Consider the following 21,889-nt stretch of genomic DNA (forward strand, 5'->3'; position numbering starts at 1 on the left):
TTTACATAGCAACCCCTATTCCCCCTCCCTGCTCTTCTCCCGCTCCCCCCACCTACCCTCATCCCACCCTCATCCCCTCCTTATAGAGGGTAAGGCCTCCCCTGGGTAGTCAACACAGGCTGACATACCATGTTGGGATGGACCTTGCCCCTCCCCCTGCATCGAGGTATCGCCCCATTGGGAATGGGGGTCTAAAAAGCCAGTTCGTGTACCCGGTATAAGTCCTGGTCCCACTGTCAGGGGACCCACAAACACATCAAGCCACGCAACTGTCACCCACATTCAGAGGGCCTAGTTCGTCCCGTGCAGGCTCCCCAGCTGTCAGTCCAGGGTCCATGGGCTCCCACCAGCTTGGGTCAGCGATTTCTGTGGTTTCTCCCATCATGATTCTGACCCCCTTGCCCTTACAACCCTTTCTCCCTCTCTTCAGCCGAACTCCAGGATCTTGGCCAAGTCTCAGTTACGATTTATTTTTGAAGGCTTGTTTTGGTGCAACAGCACACCACACAACTATCTCTTGTTAACTCTGTGGGTCGACACGAAGAACCTGTCAGGTTATAACGGGGCTGTAGGGGTGACCCGATGGTCTCACTCTGCAGTCTGCACAGGCAGGACAGCGTTTTTGCACAGCTCTGATCGCAGGGCTAACGAAGGGCCGGTCTGACCGCAGGCCTGGGAGGCGACGCCCCCGCGGGATAGGTGCAGCGGCCCGCGCCACACGGAGTGGGCGGTCCCCGGACCACTTGTCCCGCTGACGCCACATAGGCCGAGATCACCTCAGCGGCGCGCGGTGCAATCACAGAGCGCTTCCCCTCCGCCCGCCACCACGCTACTCCCAGATCCCTCCGCCACGCCCTCGCGTGCCGGCCCCCGGCGCCGAGCTCCTCGGACACGTGGGCCCTCGCGGCCCGCGGCTCTCAGGGCGTGGTCGTGTCTGCAGCGATCACTTTCTTCCCCGTGCCCCAGTGCCACGGGCAAAGGCCACTTTGTCGGTGCCCCGTCCTCGGCGCAGGGATCCCGGTACCCAGCCGGGGGCGTGGTCACAGGAGGCCCCGCCCCGTCTGTGACGTGCAGGTGGCGCGCGGCGGGCTGTGGGTGTGGGAGGTGCCCGGGCCTGTAGAGACCCCGAGGCCGAGGCCGCCTCCCGACGCCCACCTGCCGGCTTCTCCTGTTCCATCTTTTCGGGGGAAGGGGCGGCGGCGGCGACCTCGGCCTCCAGTTGGTTAGGCGGAGCGGAGCGGCGGCCGGGATGGTGTTGCTGGGCTTGCTGCAGTCGGGCGGCTGGGTGCTGGGCCAGGCGATGGAGCAGGTGACAGGAGGCAACCTGCTCTCCACGCTGCTCATCGCTTGCGCCTTCATCCTCAGCCTGGTCTACCTGTTCCGCCTCGCAGTAAGCTACACGGTCCAGCTGCCCGCCGGTGCGGTACGTGCATCCCGGGGGTCCTCGGTCTGTGCACGGGCCAAGCGAGTGGGCTCGGGGGCGCTTGCGGTGGAGGGAGCGCTGGGGACCCGGGTGGTGGCTACAGTGCTGCAGGCGATCCCGATCTTTGCTGTTGGCGGTGGTCACGCTGGCCCCATCGCTGGAATCCGAATTCGGTCGGGGCTGTGCTGGCCGTCGCGGTTTCTGCGGTGGCAGTGGCTTTGATCATCTGGCTAGGATCGTGCTTTGCAGCGTTTGTAGTTAGACTGGTGATGGATGAGCAGACTGGGTGGCCTGGATGGAGGTGGCTGGTCTGATGGCCTTACCTGTGGCTGTAAGTGCTGAGCTCTGTACTGGTTTTGCCTTTTCCCGTCGAGGTGTTTAGGCTTTTTGTGAGGGTCTTGATGGCGGGTAATGGGCAGCTGCGGCCCTAGTGGCCGTCACTGTCGATATTGCCTTGTGTGTTTAGTATCCTGTGAACTATTAGACGTAATGGCGATTAATAACAGTGTCAGGGAGATTGCAACCAGTTCGTAAGTGACTCAGGAGAGTGTGGCTTTCCTGTGATACTGTTAAGTTAATCTAGCATAGCCCTACAGCAAACCACTAGCTTCAAGTCTTCCAAATGTATTTGATGAATACCCTTTTAATCAACATTCGGTAGCTTTGGAAACCACCCTTTGAAGCTGACAATGTAAAAATTCCCTTTGGAAACTGGAATGTAAAAACTGCACTGTACCCAGCAATTGGTTCCAACCAAGTTGCTTTTAAAAATAATTTTGTTTGAACCCAAGCAAGCTCTAGGCAGTTACTATTTCTTTCTTGTATTAGATATTCAATTTTAAGAGTATTTCTTTTCTTTTCTGTTTTTTTTTTTTTTTTTTTTGAGACGGGGTCTTATTGTAGTCTAGGGTGGTGGTGGAACTTGGTATGGAGCCAAGGCTCACCTTGGCTCCTCTTCCAGCTCTCACCCCTTGGGTTGTGAGTTTACAAGTGTGCATTACACACCCAGCTTCTACACTACTTTGAGGAGATTTTATTTGTCACTGGAAAGACAAATTACCTTATTCTAAGTGTGGCGAGGTTTTGGTGTTTTGAGACCACCAAAAATTAGAGGAACATCATCCATGTTCATAGTTGCAGGTTTTCCCCCTCACAGAGCCTTGCAACCTGCAGATCTCATTTTGTGGCATCTAAAGCCCCTTTAAGACTAGTGCTACAGAATTCCTGCTGGAGAGGGTTCATTCTCTCTAGTATCGGTGGATCTAGCTATTTGCAGTCAGAGAAGCATGGCAAACTTCCTTTTCCTTGAAAATGTGAGAAACATTTTCTTTTCTGTAGGTAACTATTTGGCTTTTTCTGTTCCAGAAAAAGTCAAGCTAGACTCTGGGATGAAGGGAGTGCTAGCAGACGTCAGAGACCAGAGACCTGTGTCAACTCTATCATCTTTGCGTGCTCCACTAATGGCTACAAAGTTGCCTGAAGCCTCAATAACATTGGATATTTTTTTGTTAGTTACCAGTATTTAAAATTGAAGTGACTTTCTGCCTAGTCATTTCTATTTTGAATTCCTTTTGACTATACTTTCTCTAAATATACTTTTTTTAAAACATTAATCTCAAGCTGGCTCTCTAATGAAACTCTTTTAATGAAATGAAAACTAAATTTTTCATTTTCTTTTGCAGAAAAGTCCGCCGTACATTTTCTCTCCAGTTCCATTCCTTGGTCACGCAATAGCATTTGGGAAAAGTCCAATTGAGTTCCTGGAAAACGCATATGAGAAGGTAAGTGTTTTAAATAGCCGGAGGTGGAGAACCTAGAGAAGTGTTTTTCTGTAAATAGATTTAAAAAAAAAATAGTGTATCCTCCCTGTTTATTGGCGTTATTGAAAACATCTCTGGTTTAAGAGATAAAAAGGCCTTGCTGACCCTATTAACTTCTCAGAGTATTTGTCTTGGGATTGTCTCTGAGATTCAAGGAAACCTGTAGTTCTAACAATTATGTTTTAAAAAAGTCTTAAATTTTATTTTCACTAATTATAGCCAATGTTGACACCCACGTTTCTTTTTTGGTTTTTCGAGACAGGGTTTCTCTGTGTAGTTTTGGTCCCTGTCCTGGATCTCAATCTGTAGACCAGGCTGGCCTTGAACTCACAGAGATCCACCTGGCTCTGCTTCCCAAGTGCTGGGATTAAAGGTGTGCACCACTACTGCCCGGAAACATCCACATTTCTTGATCATATGTCTTTGGAATTTCCTAGCTCTTGTCGATTGTTCTGTTCGTCTTGTGGGTTTTCTCTCTCCACTTGGATGATGTGAACACTCAAGGCCTGCTTCTTTTCTATGTAAGCAGAGCTTCCCCCAGATCAGCCATTTGTTCCAAAGTCCTGCTTTAGACTTCTTGTTAATTATTTCACTTCCCAGTATTAACTATTTAAGTGGACTCTATTCTTTGTTTTAATGTAATTTAAAATACTCTTTGAGAATTTCATAAATGTATACAATGTATTTCAATCATATTTACTCCCATTTCCCTTTTCCAATTGCCCCTTGATCCTTCCCCCATGTCTCCCTCTCAACTTTGTTGTTTTTTTAAGAAAAATAACACACTCAGTCCAGTTAGTGCTGTCTATATGTGCATGGGTATGGAGCCATCCATTGGAGCATGGTCAGCCTACTTGGGGCCACACCTTAAAAAGTTGACTGCCCCCAGCAGCCATGCATTGTCAGGAGCTCTCAGCTAGAGGTCGGGGCTTGTGTGTCCCTCCTGCATCCAAAGTGTATTCCCAACACTTTTCTTTTAAGATTCAGTTTTAGTTGTGTGTAAGCCTTTGTGTCTCCGATAGTGTGTGCACCTAAATGCCAAGGCCAGAAGAGGGCATTAGATCCCCTAGAGCTTCGGCTGCAGCTGCTCCCTGTGGGTGCTGGGAACTGAACTCGGGTCCTCTGCGAGAGCAGCACATAGAGCCAGCTCCCTGGTCCCGTGCACTCTGTTCTTACACCACACTTTTCCTGAGTTACTTGTGCAGGTCCCTTTGGAATGATTCTTTGACGTCATTCGATTCGGTTCTGGAGATCAAACTCAGGTCATTAGGCTTGATGGCAAGTGACTTTACCCACAAGCCACCTCGTCAGCCCCAGTAAATTAGTTTTCAACAAAAGGGAAAAAACAATATTCTTATAAATGTCGAGTAAAGAATTCTATATAGTCAGCATAAAACAAAATGATCATTAAAAACTAGCATATTACTTATCTATCCAATAACGAAAAGCAGCTAGCCGAGCTAACACCGTGGCATCTGATGATTCACAGAGTGCATTAGAGGTTTGATGTTTTGCATGGTAGAAAATATTTTCAGGATAAACTGAAGAATAAATCATATTTATACTGCTTTTGTGATGAAGACAGGAGATGTAATATGGCCAGATGAAAACTGGTTTAAAGGTTTGTGAGTATTTGGTACTTTCCTTAGTCTGTGATGTAAGGGATGTGACATCACCTTTCTCTTTCAGTATGGACCTGTATTTAGCTTCACCATGGTGGGCAAGACCTTCACTTACCTTCTGGGGAGTGACGCCGCTGCGCTGCTCTTCAATAGTAAAAATGAAGATCTGAATGCGGAGGATGTCTACAGCCGACTGACCACGCCCGTGTTTGGGAAGGGAGTGGCGTACGATGTGCCCAATGCAGTAGGTGACACGCCAGTCCTGGAGAAAAGACAAATCTACAGTCGAGCAGTTACAGCTAGTCATGTAAAATGTCACACACTTGTAGGGCAGGACTAATTTATTCCTTGGCTCAAGGAATCTGAAATTTTGTGATATTTAAAAGGAAACCATGGGGAGCTGTTTAAGGAATGGGTGTTTTGTTTTATGTTTGTTGGCAAGGCCAAACAAATTTTTAAATGGTTTTCCTGTACAAAGAAATGGAGTCAATAATAATTTAGCATCCTGGGTTTTTTTTTTTTTTTTTTTTTTTTTTTTTTTTTTTTGGTTTTTCGAGACAGGGTTTCTCTGTGTAGCTTTGCGCCTTTCCTGGGACTCACTTGGTAGCCCAGGCTGGCCTCGAACTCACAGAGATCCACCTGGCTCTGCCTCCCGAGTGCTGGAATTAAAGGCGTGCGCCACCACCGCCCGGCTTTTTAAAGATTTATTTATTTATTATGTATACAGAAGAGGGCGCCAGATCTCATTACAGATGGTTGTGAGCCACCATGTGGTTGCTGGGAATTGAACTCAGGACCTCTGGAAGAGCAGTCAGTGCTCTTAACCTCTGAGCCATCTCTCCAGTCCGCATCCTGGGTTTTGACTTGAGAGAGGAACAAGAAACTATCACTATTTCATCAAAAGGACTTCTTATTTACCACCACTTGGTATTCTAGCCCAAGAGCTTTGAGTTGGAAATTGTTGACTTCAGAACTCTTCTTTTTTTTTTTTTTGGTTTTTCGAGACAGGGTTTCTCTGTGTAGCTTTGCGCCTTTCCTGGGACTCAGTTGGTAGACCAGGCTGGCCTCGAACTCACAGAGATCCGCCTGGCTCTGCCTCCCGAGTGCTGGGATTAAAGGCGTGCGCCACCACTGCCCGGCCAGAACTCTTCTTATGCCAACTGTGGCGGCTCATACCTGTAATCCCAGCGTTTGGGAGGTTGATGCAGGAAGCCCAACATGAACTATAGTGTGAGACCTAGTCTTAAAAAGAAAAAAAATCTCTTTTAATGTGTCTACTTTGGGTATGGAATATTTTTTATATGTATACCTGCTCCCAAATTAACATAATATTGAAGTGTTATGAGTAAATCATAATTAGGTAACAGACTCAGGTGCCTGGTGAACTTTGGCTAGGGCCATACCAGACTAGCCCACATGAGTATGGCAGTTAAGAGTCAATATTAATGTTTCTGGGGTTGGGAGTAGTGTGAAGAATGTCTCTCCTTTTGTTCAAAAGCATTGGCTTCCAAAAAAATTTTGTTCAGATTTATCTCTTCATTATTTTAAACATGTTTTATTAGAGTTTTTAAAATTTAAATGTCTCAAAGGGCTACTAGTTATTTTAGCAAAGTTATTTTATTCTGGCTGTTCTAAACTTCTGGAAGATAGTGTCAGTGATGAATGATATCTGGAACTACAATGAGAACCTATGTGAAAGAGGATAAAATAATAGTCAAGTATATGGACACTTGGGAGAGTGTCTTGACTGCATTGGTTTGGAGGATTAGAAGATAACCAGGATAGGAAAGTGGGTCCCTGAGTAAAGAGGGCTGGGATATTAAAAGGGGAGAGATAGGTTACTGATATACATTTTCTAGGACCTGAGGAGAGGACCCCCCCGCTTTTTTTAATGTGTTATCTCAATATGTGGCATAGATGATCTCGTTTCCATATATGGTTTAGTTTTTAGAAATCCTGTTATTGTTTTTACTTTCAAATTTAAGAATGTTTTCTTTGTTACGTAGTTAGAATAACCTGATGTATATTAGAATAAAATAAAAAAATGTATTTTAATGTTGTAGACCCTTAATTCTTTTTTTTTTTGAAGGTTTTTTTGGAACAGAAGAAATTGTTAAAAAGCGGTCTTAACATAGCCCACTTCAAGCAGTATGTTTCTATAATTGAAAAAGAAACAAAGGAATACTTTCAGAGTTGGGGAGAAAGTGGAGAAAGAAGTAAGATCATTACATCTATCCTATTCTTTTCTCTTTCTGTGTATGTCCAGAACAAAGAACGGCATGAACTGCTGCGTATCTAAGGGAGGGGTGTGTGGATGACTGCAGTTGTGATTCCAAACACGGCCTTCATAGCACACTTCTAAGTGTTGTCTTCTGAGGGCCGGTGGGCGTACCTACGCCAGGAGCAATATCTGCTCATGGCCAGTGGGACGCGAGGCCGCACGTCACCACCTCCTGACGCTGGGTGTAAAAGGTGTAATAGCTAGCCACTGTTTACATGGAAAGGAAATAAGAAGCCAACTCAATGAAAAGGTGGCCCAACTGTATGCGGGCCACATAACTTGTAACTTTATTTCTCCTACACCTGAAGCTGCTGTGATGTAATTTCTAGTCGCAGAGGCACTGATGTGTGCGTTAGAATGCCTGTTGTTGGTTTCTTTGTGAAGGGCCTTGCTGTGTAGTCCAGGTCGGCTTCAAACTAGGGATCTTCGTGCTTCTGCCTCCTGAATGCTGGGGCTACAGGCATGACCTCACTTATGACAAGCAATTGTGGCACATGTTTGGAATCCTAGCACTTGGGAAGTAGAGGCAGAAGATGGCAAGTTTGAGGACAGCCTGTGCTGCATAGCACAGGCCATGTCAAAACCCCAAAGTCTAAAACAAACTTTGAAAGGAAAAGCACGAGGCATGTCGTTAGAGCCCCAAGGGGACCAGCGTGTTTTCTGATCTCCTTTTTGGCAAGTCTAACTGGAAAGCCAGATGTTAACTGGAAGTTCATTTGATAGAAGTAGAGCCAAAGAAGAGAGTTAGATGAGTCTCGTGACTTTCAAGGGCCATCCTGTGGGCTTTCCGGATGCTTGTCTCCAGTGCTGGGCTGCATAATGGTGAGTATAGTTTTCTAGTACATAGAGCCGAGACGTCTGCGTTTATGCCTTATCCTCATCTGGCCCAGAAAAAGTGCCACCTTTGGTTTGGGGACTCCCGTTTCTTGGGAATGTCCTCATTATTGTCCTCATATGCATTGAGTAACCTTTATGATGTTATTCACACCTGGAAGTCAGATTACTGCTTTATTTTTAATAGTCATCTTATCTCTTCAAGATGAAGACTTTATAAGTAAAGTGTAGAGGTGCTTTGTGGCATTGAGTTTGGCTGGCCAGAGGGGCAGTGAGCTCAATGATTTGTTGCCTCCAGAGTTCTGCATAGCTACATAGCTGTCTGGAGACTTTTGGAGGCATGAATAGGATTGTGCTTGATTTTGAGTTTTAAAATTAATATATATATATATATATTATATACTTATATATGTATATATATACTTATATATACTTATTTATATATAGTATATACTTATATATGTATATATTTATATTTATATATATTCCCAATTTTTCTTCACAATTTCTCTATATGTTTAAGAAAATATTTTAAAAGATTTTTGAAAATTGTAATGAGAATGATCTTGTCTTCCCCTTAGATGTGTTTGAAGCACTTTCTGAGCTCATCATTTTAACAGCTAGCCACTGTTTACATGGAAAGGAAATCAGAAGCCAACTCAATGAAAAGGTGGCCCAACTGTATGCGGATTTGGATGGAGGTTTTAGCCATGCTGCCTGGCTGTTGCCGGGCTGGCTGCCTCTGCCCAGTTTCAGGTATGGATAAGGACCACTTTGCACGTGGCTGGCTTTCCACAGTTACCGTACTGTTTGTGTGCTTTCTAATTTAGGCTGATTAGGAGCCTCCATTTTATAAGAATTCAAGACAGTTTACATAGTGAGCTTGTTTAAAGTAGTTTTATTTTATTGATAAGGTAGTTTGTTGTCTATTGTAATGTTTTGCTTACCTAATGTCGTCTTTGTACTCCAAGAAGTTTCTAAGCTGTTCCTAGAGCGCAGCTTTTTAAAGGGACTTGTGGAAAGTCTCCGGTGGCTGTTCCGGTACTTCTCTTGTGACCTTTCTTTGGAATGTTTGTCTCTTGCCTGTGCTGTAGTCTCCTTAAGGACAGGGACGGTCTCTGATGTGAAGAAATGTGGCCTTGAGGACTTGGTGGCGCTCAGGCCCTGCCAGCTGCCGGCTTTCCCTCCCTTGCTGGGTCATTTCTGTTTACGTGAGTTGGGAATTCAACTCTTAGCTTTGTTCCTTTGACATCTGCTCCTTTTTGCTGCCAAACAAAGGCTATTACAGTGCAAGGGCAGCCCAGAGAGGCTCCCTGGGAGTCAGCGTTTATGAGGAGCTTTGTAGCTAGAAAAGAAAAGAAAAGAAATGCCTCTGGTGTTTAGGTGGCGTGCCCTGTACTGCTTCTCACCCATAGTTGCCCATACGCGAGCGTCCTCTTGTCTCTGCCCACTCCATTCCCTGGCTCAGTCAGGATTCGGGAAGAGCCTCATGGTATAGCCTGGCCTTTCCTGTTTGCTCAAACCAACTGATTTCATGAAATTATTCCATGTTCTTTTTATCTTTGGTTACTAGAGCCTTGGGCATACTAAACACATGTTCTACCCAAAGTCATACCATCACTATTCCCTTACTTAAACAAGCTTTACACTCTGCTCCTATCTTCTCTTCCACTCACATTGTGAGGCTTGAAACGGAGCCTTCCTTTCTGTGTGTGTTCTCTCAGTTGTCTTCCACAGTAGCCCTTTACATGAATAGGGCGGTTTTCGTTAGAGAGCACGATGCGCTTTTAGGAGTCAGTATTGCTTTTTAAAAATAGATTGTTTTTTTAAGTCTCTTGCCTCTCTCTGTCTCTCTGTCTCTCTGTCTCTCTCTCTGTGTGTCTCTGTCTCTCTGTGTATGCATGCACACATGTGAGTGCTGGTGTTCACAGAGGCTAGAGACATTACCTAGCAGCTCAAACAGCCTATAAGGCTGGAGTTACAGGCTGACCTGTCAGGTGTGGTTTCTGGGAATTCAACTCCCAGTCTGGGTAAGGGCTCTGAACTACTGAGCCGTCTTCTCAGCCTCAAGATCGCTTGGTTTTAGTCTAGCTGTTGCTCACTAGCTATGATTGTGTGGACTTGCTATTGGAGACAAAGGCCTGAGCCTCCCAGTTCCTGTTACACAGTGAACACGTTGATCAAAGGAAATGTTTTGGGAGTTGGAGTTTTGTTTTGAACCTTCAAGGATTTTTCTCCCTGCAAAAATTATACAGCTTAGCCGGGCGGTGGTGGCGCACGCCTTTAATCCCAGCACTCGGGAGGCAGAGCCAGGCGGATCGCCGTGAGTTCGAGGCCAGCCTGGGCTACCAAGTGAGCTCCAGGAAAGGCGCAAAACTACGCAGAGAAACCCTGTCTTGAAAAACCAAAAAAAAAAAAAAAAAAAAAAAAAAAAATTATACAGCTATAGAAAGTAGTAGACTAAAACCCTATGCAAGAGCCAGTGTGACTTGGTAGTTTCGAGGATTGATTTGGAAAAATTAGAATGTTATGTTAATTTAGATGTGTATTATGTTGAACTGGAAAATGCTTGTAGGGGAATGCCATGCTTATTTATGGAGGTAGTGTGTTAGCAGTCTGAGCTGTGTAGGACTGTCCTCGCCCTAAGGACTGTCATATGCCCGGCAGTGGGAGTTCCTGACTCTTTCTTTTCTGGTTCTGAGTTTCTGTCACTTACTTCAGTCAGTAAAGTTAATGTTGCTTTACGTTTGGTGTTGGTTTTGAATGTGAGCCTATGAAATGTTACTCGATTGAAAATATTCTGATTTTAAATTGTAGACGCAGGGACAGAGCCCATCGAGAGATCAAGAATATCTTCTATAAGGTCATCAAGAAACGCAGACAGTCAGAAGAAAAGGTCGATGACATTCTCCAAACGTTACTAGACTCCACATACAAGTAAGAACTGTCAGATCATACAAGAAGTTCTACATGAAAATGTAGATTGATGGTATTTCCAGTTAAAGTAAATGCAGCGGAACAATAAATTGGCACTTGGAAATTGTTGAGACATAAAGCACTGGCCCCTCATGCCTTAATGCAACGCCAGCAGCTGGAATAAACTGGAAGGAAGCCTTTTGTACACCATATCATGCTTTCTCCTGGTTGGTCTCTACTGGGAGGGGAACCGGGACACTGACTGGTAGCAGGTAAAGAAAGAGTCGATTATGTATGGCAACTGTATTAGTCTTAACTGTCTGCCCCATGTTAAGTGTGTGGTTCATCCCCAGGGACGGGCACCCTCTGACAGATGACGAGGTAGCGGGGATGCTCATCGGACTGCTGCTGGCCGGGCAGCACACCTCCTCCACCACCAGTGCCTGGATGGGCTTCTTTTTGGCCAGAGACAAACAGCTTCAAGAAAAGTGCTACTTAGAACAGAAAGCTGTGTGTGGCGACGACCTGCCGCCCTTGACTTATGAGCAGGTTTGTTTCCAGTGCGGGCTGAGGCTTTCTGTTTACTATGGCTTCAACTGATAGGCTTTTAGAAACCTTTCTACAACCCTAGTAAGAGAGCGAGCCGAGCTATTGCTTCTTTAAGCTTCTCAGGTGGGTCTGTACTGAGACTTTCAAATGCTTTGCCCTGTTGCTTTGGTGCCTGGCTTTAATGGCTGGCCTCCGTGCCTGGAGTGTATCATATGTGTGTTGTGGGTTTTAATGAAGTGGAGGAGCCTCGGATCACATGGAATTCTGTGGCTGTGTTTGGGCAGAAATTTCCTCAAATGGTAATGGTAGTAAAGGGGACTAGAAACTGATAGGCACTCCACCCAGCTTGCTGGGCAGAAGGCGGGAGACGTCTCTCTCACTGTATAGCTGGGCAGCCACTTCTGAAGCATACCCTGTTCTTATCCTTTTCCTGTTATATTTTGTTTTGACACTTTATTAAAAAGGTATGTTCCATACAGATATTCTTACATTCCTGGGATAAATCCATATATGTGTATGTATGTTTTTCAATTTTGTTTGCTAAGCATAATCACATATAAACATATATAATAGAGACTATATCTATAGTTTTATTGTGTCGTCTTTGACTGGTAATATGCCAGCTACCTCTTAAGAGTTAACTCCCTTCTCTACCAATTGACCTTAACCCCTTCAGAGGGTCATATCGCTAATGACCACCCATTATTAGTCTCTTAAAAAGGTCCTGCTACTTCTTGCCATCACCATATGAACCTTTGGGGAACCCTTTTTTTTGAGAGACAGTTTCATGGGGTAGGTCTTGGCTGGCTTAGAACTTGCTATATAGACAAGGCTGGCCTCAAACTCAAGAGATCCCTGAATTGGGCTTCCTGAGTGCTAGTGGCTGGTGAACATATTCAATAACATCCAAACCATAACAGGGTTAAGGTCCCTCCATGTTGAAGCGTGTGTCAGTATTTTAATCTTTGTCTCCATAATATTCTATAATGTGCACATATTGATGTTACTTATTCCTTTGTCCACTTTTTAGACATTTGGATTACCTCCACTTTGTGAGGCACATACTTAGGAGTGGGATTGCTGGGTCATACAGCAACTACGTGTGTGATGTTTTCCAAACGTTTGCTCCATTTTTAACCTCTTCCACAGTATTGACATGTGTTCTGATGTTCATACGTGCTTGTTATCTGTCCTGGCTATCATGTATGTGAAGTGGTCTTTTGAGCTGAGTGGCTTTTCCCTGATGGCTAAGATGAGTATTGTGTGATGTTTTCTTAGAAGAATGTCTGTTCAGATGCTATCCCTTTATAGTATAGGCTGCCTTCCAGTGTCGGAACATTTGTGTGTGTTTTCAGAAGGTGTGAAGACTTACCCCTGCTTTCTTCTTAGTTTCCTCCTACTTTTGGGTCTTTGACTGTCTTGAATTAAATGTGAATATGATGTGCTGCGAGGGCCACTGTGCCTGTTTTGAATGTGGAATCCCTTTGTACCAGCTCTGTTTGTTGCAGACTGTTGTCCCGCTGAGTGAGCTTGTCAAAGCTATTTCGGCCATCAATTTAAGGCATTATTTCTGAACTTCGATCCCGTCCTGTCAAGCCGATGTCTAGCTTATGTTTTAGCTCTATGTTTACTTCTGCAAGTTTTGAATTTCAGAGTGTGGCTCTCATCCTTCCCAACTGATAGAGATTCCTAGTTTCTTCGGTTTTTATAAGAATTTTAGAGTCAGCTTGTCCGTCTCTGTGAACTTGTGATGGATTGCACTGCGTGTGTGTATTAGCTTGGGAATATTGCCATCCTAACACTATTAGTTTTTAGACATACCCCCATGAACATGGCATCATGGCATAGCTTTTCGTTCTTTTTGGTCTTTTAATTTCTTCCAACATTTTTATTTTTTTTACTTTTCAGTGAAAAGATTTACACCTTTTTGTTAAGCCTATTCTTTAGCGCTTTGTTTTTTATTTATTGTATGTGGTACGTGTGCATGTGACCTGGTACACAGGTGGTGGTCAGAGAACAGCAGGGAACAGCTGGTTCTCTCCACTCTGGGTTCCAGGGATTGAACTCAGGTCATCAAGCTTGGCGGCCAGTGCCTTTTCCTGCTGAGCCATCCTGCCAGCCCTTCCGTGTTCTTTTTACGTCCATTCTCATGGCAGTTCAAATCTGCTATTGACCTACTCTAGTGGAAATTGTATTATATCTTCCAGTTTCAGAATTTCTATATTTTTAAAATAATATATCATTCTTTATTTGGTAAGATATTGTCATATTGTTTCATACTTTAATTCTTTTTTTTTTTTTTTTTTTTTTTTTTGGTTTTTCGAGACAGGGTTTCTCTGTGTAGCTTTGTGCCTTTCCGGGAACTCACTTGGTAGCCCAGGTTGGCCTCGAACTCACAGAGATCCGCCTGCCTCTGCCTCCCAAGTGCTGGGGTTAAAGGCGTGCGCCACCACCGCCTGGCTCATACTTTAATTCTTTAGGCCTAATTTTCTTTTTGTTCTTTGAAGGTCTTTATAGTAGGCGATTTAAATTCATCTAGTGAGTTCCAGGTCTTTCCTTATTGGAGGCTGTGGTCATGGCCGCCCATGTCCTTCTGCAGGCTGGGGCTGCAGGCCTGGTCCCTGAGGTCACTTGGCAGCTGCTGAGTTGGTAGGAGGGAGAGGAAGGGTCGACAGAGAGTTGGCCGGCAGGGAGGAGGGACATGTCCTGCGTGCCTCAAGTGGCCTCTCACCGCCGAGCCATTGTGGATTTCTCTTCCGTTAGTACATTTGAGTACTCCAAGAGGCTAGTTGCTTTAGTTTAAAAAAAAAAATCTAATTTGGGGACATTTCACATTAATCTTCCATTTGTGGTATGTATGAGCTCTAGTTTTTAATTTTTTTGGGAAGTTTCTAATATTTTTGTTGAACTCACTACATTGAAAAGCAGCAGCGACTCTGGAAGGGAGACCCCTCCCCCGAGGTTTATTACTTCTGCGGTGTTTGTGAGTGTGTCTGCTCTTCGTGTGTTCAGTGACTTTCATAAACAGATGAACAGGAGTATAGGAAGTCTGTATGCATCTGTATTCGCTGAACTCTGCTATTTATTTTTGTGGACACATAATGATTAGAGATTTCTTAATTTTTTTTTTTTTTTGAGACATCATCTCACTATGTCTTTCTGGCTGGCCTGGAATTCATTGTGTAGACCAGCCTGGCTTTGAACTCCCAGATGTCTGCCTGCCTCTGGGATTAAAGATGCTGCTATTCCTGGGCGTATCCATTAGAGATTTCTTAAACTGTCCCAACTCTTAGCTTTTGCTGAGGAGCTTTGCATGTTCAGAGCATGTTATCAACAGTCCTGCAAGTGGTTACAGCTCTGCCTCAGCCTTCACTTGCTGCGTGTGTTGGTCACACAGGAGGGAGATTGGATCTCTGTCATGCCTATGCTGCATGTTGTAGCTCTCCCGTATAGTGCGTGTGGTCAGTCTCCTGTAGACGGCTCATGTTCTTTCCCAGGTACAGTGAGTGTGTTCAGAGTCTCCTGTAGACGGCTCATGTTCTTTCCCAGGTACAGTGAGTGTGTTCAGAGTCTCCTGTAGACGGCTCATGTTCTTTCCCAGGTGTTTTCTTTTAAAGCGTCTTGTTTTCTCTCTTAAGGGTATCAGCGCCTCAGGTTTGTTTAAACAATTTGTTTGTTTAAACAATTGTTAAACAATGTCTGCTGGATATTTTTGATGTTGTTTTTGGTTTTTTGATACACACTCTTAATGTAGCCCAGGCTGCTTCTGCTCCTGAATGTGGGAGGGAAGTGCCACTCTATCTGGCTGTTCTTGGCGTATTTGGTGTGCCCTCTCTGGAGCAGTGGGGCTCTGGCTGCCATGCTTTGCTCTCCAAGGCTCCCCTTGATCTGCGGTCGTGTAAGTTACATACCAAAGCTTGCTTTTCTCACCAAGATACGGCACTTGTGGTAGATTGTTACACGCCTTTGTCTAACTTGTCAGAGTTTTGAAAAAGTTGACAGTGATTTTTGACGACCTCAGTTTTTCAGAGTGAATTTTATTTGTCCTTAACCATACAGTTGGCCCCGTCCTTTTCCCACTGACTGAGTGTTAAACTGTGAGTGGCCGTCGGCCATCACGACCCAGGTACCCTTCCTCTTTCACTCTCACGCCGACGGGGAAGTTAAAATAATTCCCTCCTACTCTGGAGGGATGGTGGAGATTTGTTGGGGGAACCCAGAAATGATCCTTGATCTTTTTTTTTTAAGCTGAAGGATCTGAATTTACTTGATCGATGCATAAAAGAAACGTTAAGACTGAGACCTCCTATAATGACCATGATGAGAATGGCCAGGACCCCTCAGGTAAGTCTTGGCTAGGTTTCCCCGCCTAGGACCCAGTTACAGAGAGAATATTTCAAGTTATAAAAGTAAAAACTGTCGTTACTGTAAACCTATGAAAATTGGTACATAATTACAGGGAGTGAACATGCTGTTCTAATTTTGTTTTTCATTTTCATTTAACAATTGCAGTTTTTAAATGTTCGAGGTACACTTCTTTGTTGGCTTTAAATATAATATATATATATTTAAATTGTATGAATTATATAGGTCAGATTATGAAGTTTTTGAATCTATTCTGCCTTGGGCTGCGTTTGTATATATACTTGTAGTTTAGTATTGGTCCATTTGTAAACCACTTGAAGATAACTTTAGTTGGTTTATCATCTAGACAGTTTTTAAATGTGTGTATAGTTGACATTGACCCTGTTTGGTACCATGTTGAAACATTCTCTAATGAAATGTACTCTTTCTCCTTTGTAGACTGTGGCAGGGTACACCATTCCTCCAGGACATCAGGTGTGTGTTTCTCCTACTGTCAATCAAAGACTGAAGGACTCCTGGGTCCAACGCTTGGATTTTAATCCTGACCGCTACTTACAGGATAACCCAGCATCAGGAGAGAAGTTTGCCTATGTGCCATTTGGAGCTGGTGAGATGACTGCTTACATGTTAGGTTGAAGTGTTTGCCTCTTTACCGTATCTGTCCTTCTTCAGTCAACCAACCTGAAATTCAGTTCCCAAAAAGAGAGGGAGAGAGAGGAGACACAGAGACAGAGAGAAGAGAGGAGGAGGAGGAGGAGGAGGAGGAGGGAAAAATCTTTTTTTCTCAAAGGAATATGCCATTGGGAATGGGATCTTTGTAAAATGGAATATTTCGTAAGGCTAAGGGTAAATCTTAGGCTCTCTGACCTACGTCCTTTTAATAGTTCCAAACATATGAAGACATTGAACTTCAGATCATCATTTAGTAAATGCACTTAACAGAAGATCCAAAGGATTGTAGATTAATAATGGAAAGGGCTGTTAGCTCAGCAGTTCAGATTCTGTAACAAGAGAGGCAGCATCACTAAACTGGTGACTTCCCACTGCTTTCGTGGACGGGGCTGCTCCTGTACCTTATGTGGCAATATCGTCCATTTCTGGGCAGCTTAAATTATTCAATCCTTTTAATATCCTGTCAGTGGATGGTCCTAATCACGGTCTTGGCTTTTCTTCACCCCCATGTTAGTATTTTAGAGTGTCTATACCCAACATAACCTAGGTATCTAAAAACAAGATTGTCTGTCCCCTTGCAGTTGTCTGAAATCAGTGTGTTGGCAGGCCGTACTCTCTGAAGGGTTTGAAGGCTTCTTGCCTCTTCCCAGTTCTAGAAGTCACTGGCAATCCTTGGCTTGTGGCTGCGTCTCACTCCAGCCACTGCTCTGTCTTTCCTTGTTATTTATCTGTTTATAAACATTGTTTATGTCAACGTTGTAAATCATCAGAATTTATCAGTTCTTTTGTTGATTCAGTTAGGATACTTCTGGTCTGTGGCTATTCAGTTTTTAACTTTTTACTTTAAGACAGACTTCTTGAATACAGACCAATGTCAGTGGCTCCCTTAAATGTGGCTCCCACAAATAAATGCTGAATGGGCTATGCAAGCATGATGATAAGCTTTGTCCAATTTTGTTTTTTCTTTAGCAAAAAATATTTACAACAAAGATGCCCCAATCTTTTCTTTTCTTTCTTTCTGTTTGTTTTGTTTTGTATTTTTGAGACAGGGTCTTACTATGTACCTTTTGATGGCCTGGAACTCAATCTGTAGATCAGGTTGGCTTCTAATTTATGGAGATCAGTCTGCCTCTGCTGGGATTAAAGGCACATACCACAATGCTGGGCCCTGTCAAAATGCTCCAGACTTAAAACATTCATGGCCATTGTCTTTGCCCAGCTTCATGTCATGAATGTGATTTCCCATTCTTTACTAATCCTTAATGACTTTAGTACTGATAATCTAGGATTGTCTTGAACTATTTTGATGTGAGAAAAGGATGAATTTTGTGATTCTTAGATTCTCCTCACAACCACAGTTTAATGTCTTGATATTCCAGCATTTTCCTGGCTTGCTCCAAGGACCTTTGCTGAGAACCAGATAGCCATCAGATTGTTTTTGGGCTCTGTGTTCTATCCCTTTGATCTATTTGTTGATCCTTGTCTAGTACCACACTGCACTGGTTCCTGGACCTTGTCATGTGATCAAATTTGAAATCAATTTAAATTCTTTAGTGTAGTCCATGTTTAAGGTAGCTCTGGCCTCGTTTCCCTGTGCATTTTGTAATTTCTCAGCTTCTGCATTTGTAGATTTTGATTTCAGTATACAGATGTTATTTTTGGCTTTATTAAATCCCCTTCTATTGCCACTGTAATGGAGATCTGGAATTTTGATTGGCAGGTTCACCCTGACTTAACATCAGAGCTCTCTTGGGACCTATATTCTATACAGACCCAAGCTAGATTATCATCTTATGTTTAGAACCTTAATTATGTTTGACCTCAGTAATACTAAATCTCAAAAAATGTCATCATAATCACCCCCACTTTCTTCTAACGCTGGAACTACCTGGGCTTTCAAATGATGTCGTCTCACTTTACGTACCAGGTGTCATCCTTTTACTGTACTGTTGCAATTCTCCTGCTCATCTGAAACAAGTGTGACTCTAGGCTGAGAGGCAAGACTGTCAAAACTTACTCTGATGAAAACTTTCTTTTTTTAAATTTTTAAACAGGACGTCATCGTTGTATTGGAGAAAATTTTGCATATGTTCAAATTAAGACAATTTGGTCTACTATGCTTCGTTTATATGAATTTGACCTCATCGATGGATATTTTCCCAGTGTGAATTACACAACAATGATTCACACCCCCGAGAACCCAGTAATCCGTTACAAAAGAAGATCAGAATGAAAAAGGAACCAGGGACCAGTGTGGGTTCATGACTGCAAGCTGCAGCTCCAGAGAGAATGAAGCTAACCAAACAGCTTTCATTGTGTACTGTTTTTTGAGTGTGTAATTCGGAAAGCCAGTTTGATTTTGATGTTTTATTAACGCAGTGATTTTATCAAATCTAATGGCATTTGAAACAGTTTATAATAGTTTGGATAGGGTGTGTTTTGATAGGACTTCATGGAAACCAAGCTTTTGAGTTAGAAATTGTTTTGGGGAATCTAGGTAGTTGGCAGACGCTAGAGAATACAGTGTCCAGGTATTAACTTCAGAAGCACACATTGCTCCAGGGAGACCACTTTCAGAGAGTCTAGTTTTGCAAGTTTAAAAGCCTAGTCAAATGCTGCAAAGGCCATGGGTTATTCGTATATGTGGGCCTCTTCTGTAAAGATGTGAGAAGGTACAGAATAAGCTCACTGCTAGAACTGTGGGTGAAAGTGAACACCAGTTAGAGGGAGTGATGAGTCCTTTGAAATTTTAACCTGAAGCACCACTACAGGGAGATGGCAGAGACCTCGGACCCTGATAACCATATTTCCTGAAGATGAGAGATACTGGAGTGCTTATGCATGCCGCTGCGTCCACATGGTCATACGCTGGTGAATCCTTCTGGGGTCTGACTGTGACCTGCTCAAGGTTCTCTGTACCCTCTCCAGAACAAAACTAAAGACATTTCAATGACCAGGTTTTTAAAAGGGTAGTATCTTGAGACCAGTGACTTCTGGGCTGTAGGTTGGAATGGGAACTGGTATCACTGGCTGTATTCTGTGGGTGCTGTGTTCAGGAGCATGAACCTAGCAGATTGTAACCATGGTCCCAATTCTGACATGCCCATCATCTGTACTAGGAGTCAAGATGACTCTGTTGCCCTGTGGGATGCTGTAATTCTAGCACTTGAGGCTGAGGCAGGAGGATTTTGAGTTTGAGGACAACCTAGACTACATAGCAAGACTGTCTCAAAAAAAAAAAACAAAAAAAACAAAAAAAACAAAAAAAACAAAAACAAAACAAGAAACACCCTCCCCAAATAACTTTTTTTTCTAAAGTATGTTATTGTTTTAAGAGGCTTGAAGACTTTGTATGAAGGCCCAAATCTGCTGTTAAAGGTTTCACATTAAAATTCTCTATGAGAAAAATTTGACTAGTCTATTCATGGATTTAAAGTGTGTGCTTCAGTAGTACAGTTCAAAGGATCCGAGAATTTGGAAAATGACATCCTATTTGTATGAATTAGGCTCCCGCTGGTATTTCCTTAAGCTATGAATTTAGGCACGTCACTAGGGTTAGCAGCTCCCATGAGAACCTCAGGCATTTTCACAGCAAAGCATGTCTTTCTATGCTACGGTAGTTCTTAGAGGACTTCTAGGACACAGATGTTGCACTGACATGTGATAGGTCACAGCTTTTAGTAAAGCTTGATGATTGTTTCTATGTAATTGATTTTCTCTGCAAGTCTAGATATCCTGTCCATATTATTCTGAGAAGGTTCTAGAATTTGATTAGACTTGTAGATTTGTGGCACAGAGTTGTGACCCTTGAGTAACTGATTACTGACAAGTTTTAGACTTTGACCTATTTTCAGTGATGAGAATTAAATAAAGGGCCCAAGCACTAGAATTCAACAGATTAGGTTTTGAGCACAGACCAGTTACTGCAGATTACATGGTAGAGGCCTAAGGCCATAGGAGGGTTGATGGTCCATCCAGCAGTGGGGTGGACTTAGCTGGCAAGCACTTGTCCATCTGCCTTTCCCATACAGAACTGCGTTGACTTGGCAACTGTATTAGCTTTAAAAGGTTTTTATGTACAACTTTCCCCTTCAACTAGTTGTTTTAGAATAGCTTTGCTATTTCTAGAAAGCTTAGTTGCTAATATGGGAAATAATACTAATTAGAAATTTCCAGCAATGTACAGCTTTGTGATTGTGCTCCTATAAGTCAAAGGCCATTAAGAGTGAAACAGTATCTTCTAGAAACACCCTGGAGAGCTGTATTCTCTCTGAGAGTTTCCCAATTAGAATTTGGCTAGCTTAGCAGGGGTGTCGGGAACTTTGTTACACTGTTATTGAGCTGATTTCTGTGTGGAGTTTTGTAATGCGGCTTCTTTGGACACAAGAACACTAAGTGTAATAAACTACGGACTCATTGAGAATGCCAACTTAAGAGCTGGAAACACTTATCAAAGCACACGGACAATGTTGTGTAATGGAGGGAGAGGGGAACCCACTGTTTGGATCTCAAGTTCTCCTTACTAGAGATAAGTAACCTGATGATGACTTAATAGGCCATGAGCTGGGCTGTGTTTTGGTGAATGAAGAAGGTTCAATACAGCACGGTGAAAACGGTGAAGTCATTTTTATTTCAGTGCTTGACAAAATACCCCAGGAAACTTCAAAACTCCTACCATGATACAAAAATAGGTCTCTGCAAGTGACATGCTGTCTCCATCAGCAGTAGCAAATCTATTAGGCAGAAACATGTAGCCTTGTAAGAAAAGCGCAGGGCACTGCACGCTACACATCCAGCAGCATCGCCATTGGAAAAGTTCAATCTTCCACCCATCTGATAAATACAGTTTATAATTTAATCATTTAAATTAGCATCCCACAATATACATGTAATGATTATTGTGCACGAACACACAATGCCTATATACACAAACTCCAGTTTATCTTCATGTGCTGGCAAGGATTCGTATACAATCATAAATGTGTTTGCATTGGTTGGTCCCACTGAATATTCACAATAAAAAAAGCACAAAAGAGCCATTGATTTAAAAAAGGGAATCTATTTAAAATTCAATTAATACGCGTTTCTCATGCCAGTATGAAATGGAGGATTATCTCCTCATGCCAGTGTGAAACTGAAACGAAGGTGAACCTGTAAAATAAAAGACAAGACAATTAGATCGCGACCTTCATCAGGCAGATGATCTGTTGAAAACCCTCTCAAAATGTCTCAATGGCCAAGGTGCTGCCAAGCCTGACAATCAGTGTGATCCCTGGAAAGGACAACTAATTTCTGCGAGTATTTTCAATGTCCCATGCATGCTGTGGCACAGGCACGTATATACACAAAAATGTAAAACAGTAAAAACAAACCCAGTGTCTTCAAGCCTGAGCTTCAATTTTTTCTT

General features: G+C 43.3%; 2 protein-coding genes across 24 annotated transcripts in view; one reads left to right on the forward strand and one right to left on the reverse strand.

Annotated features, from left to right (window-relative positions):
* The first annotated feature begins 759 nt into the window (after positions 1 to 759).
* Cyp51a1 (cytochrome P450 family 51 subfamily A member 1) lies at positions 760 to 19,890 on the forward strand. The gene is made up of 10 exons (XM_006987172.4): positions 760 to 1,423; positions 3,106 to 3,204; positions 4,933 to 5,109; positions 6,955 to 7,081; positions 8,562 to 8,736; positions 10,798 to 10,917; positions 11,250 to 11,445; positions 15,694 to 15,789; positions 16,249 to 16,417; positions 18,537 to 19,890. Exons 1-10 carry the CDS (start codon positions 1,250 to 1,252, stop codon positions 18,713 to 18,715), a joined length of 1,512 nt encoding a protein of 503 aa, XP_006987234.1. The 5' UTR covers positions 760 to 1,249; the 3' UTR covers positions 18,716 to 19,890.
* A 1,203-nt stretch (positions 19,891 to 21,093) lies between these two features.
* The window catches only part of Akap9 (A-kinase anchoring protein 9), a 124,123-nt gene continuing 123,327 nt past the window's right edge, over positions 21,094 to 21,889 (reverse strand). For all 23 annotated transcript variants that reach the window (XM_076566264.1, XM_076566261.1, XM_076566270.1 and 20 more), the window contains one exon: positions 21,094 to 21,633. In XM_076566264.1, the coding sequence (XP_076422379.1) occupies positions 21,593 to 21,633 (41 nt within the window). In that variant the 3' untranslated portion in view covers positions 21,094 to 21,592. The remainder of the gene's footprint in view (positions 21,634 to 21,889) is intronic.

This window comes from Peromyscus maniculatus, chromosome 3, assembly GCF_049852395.1.
Source record: "Peromyscus maniculatus bairdii isolate BWxNUB_F1_BW_parent chromosome 3, HU_Pman_BW_mat_3.1, whole genome shotgun sequence".
Taxonomy (NCBI): domain Eukaryota; kingdom Metazoa; phylum Chordata; class Mammalia; order Rodentia; family Cricetidae; genus Peromyscus; species Peromyscus maniculatus.

Coding starts and splice junctions, on each gene's coding strand:
- Cyp51a1 (XM_006987172.4), top strand. CDS start 1,250: ATGGTGTTGCTGGGCTTGCTGCAGTCGGGCGGCTGGGTGCTGGGCCAG. Junction 1,424..3,105: donor TCCAGCTGCCCGCCGGTGCG/GTACGTGCATCC, acceptor TTTCTTTTGCAG/AAAAGTCCGCCGTACATTTT. Junction 7,082..8,561: donor GGGAGAAAGTGGAGAAAGAA/GTAAGATCATTA, acceptor TCTTCCCCTTAG/ATGTGTTTGAAGCACTTTCT.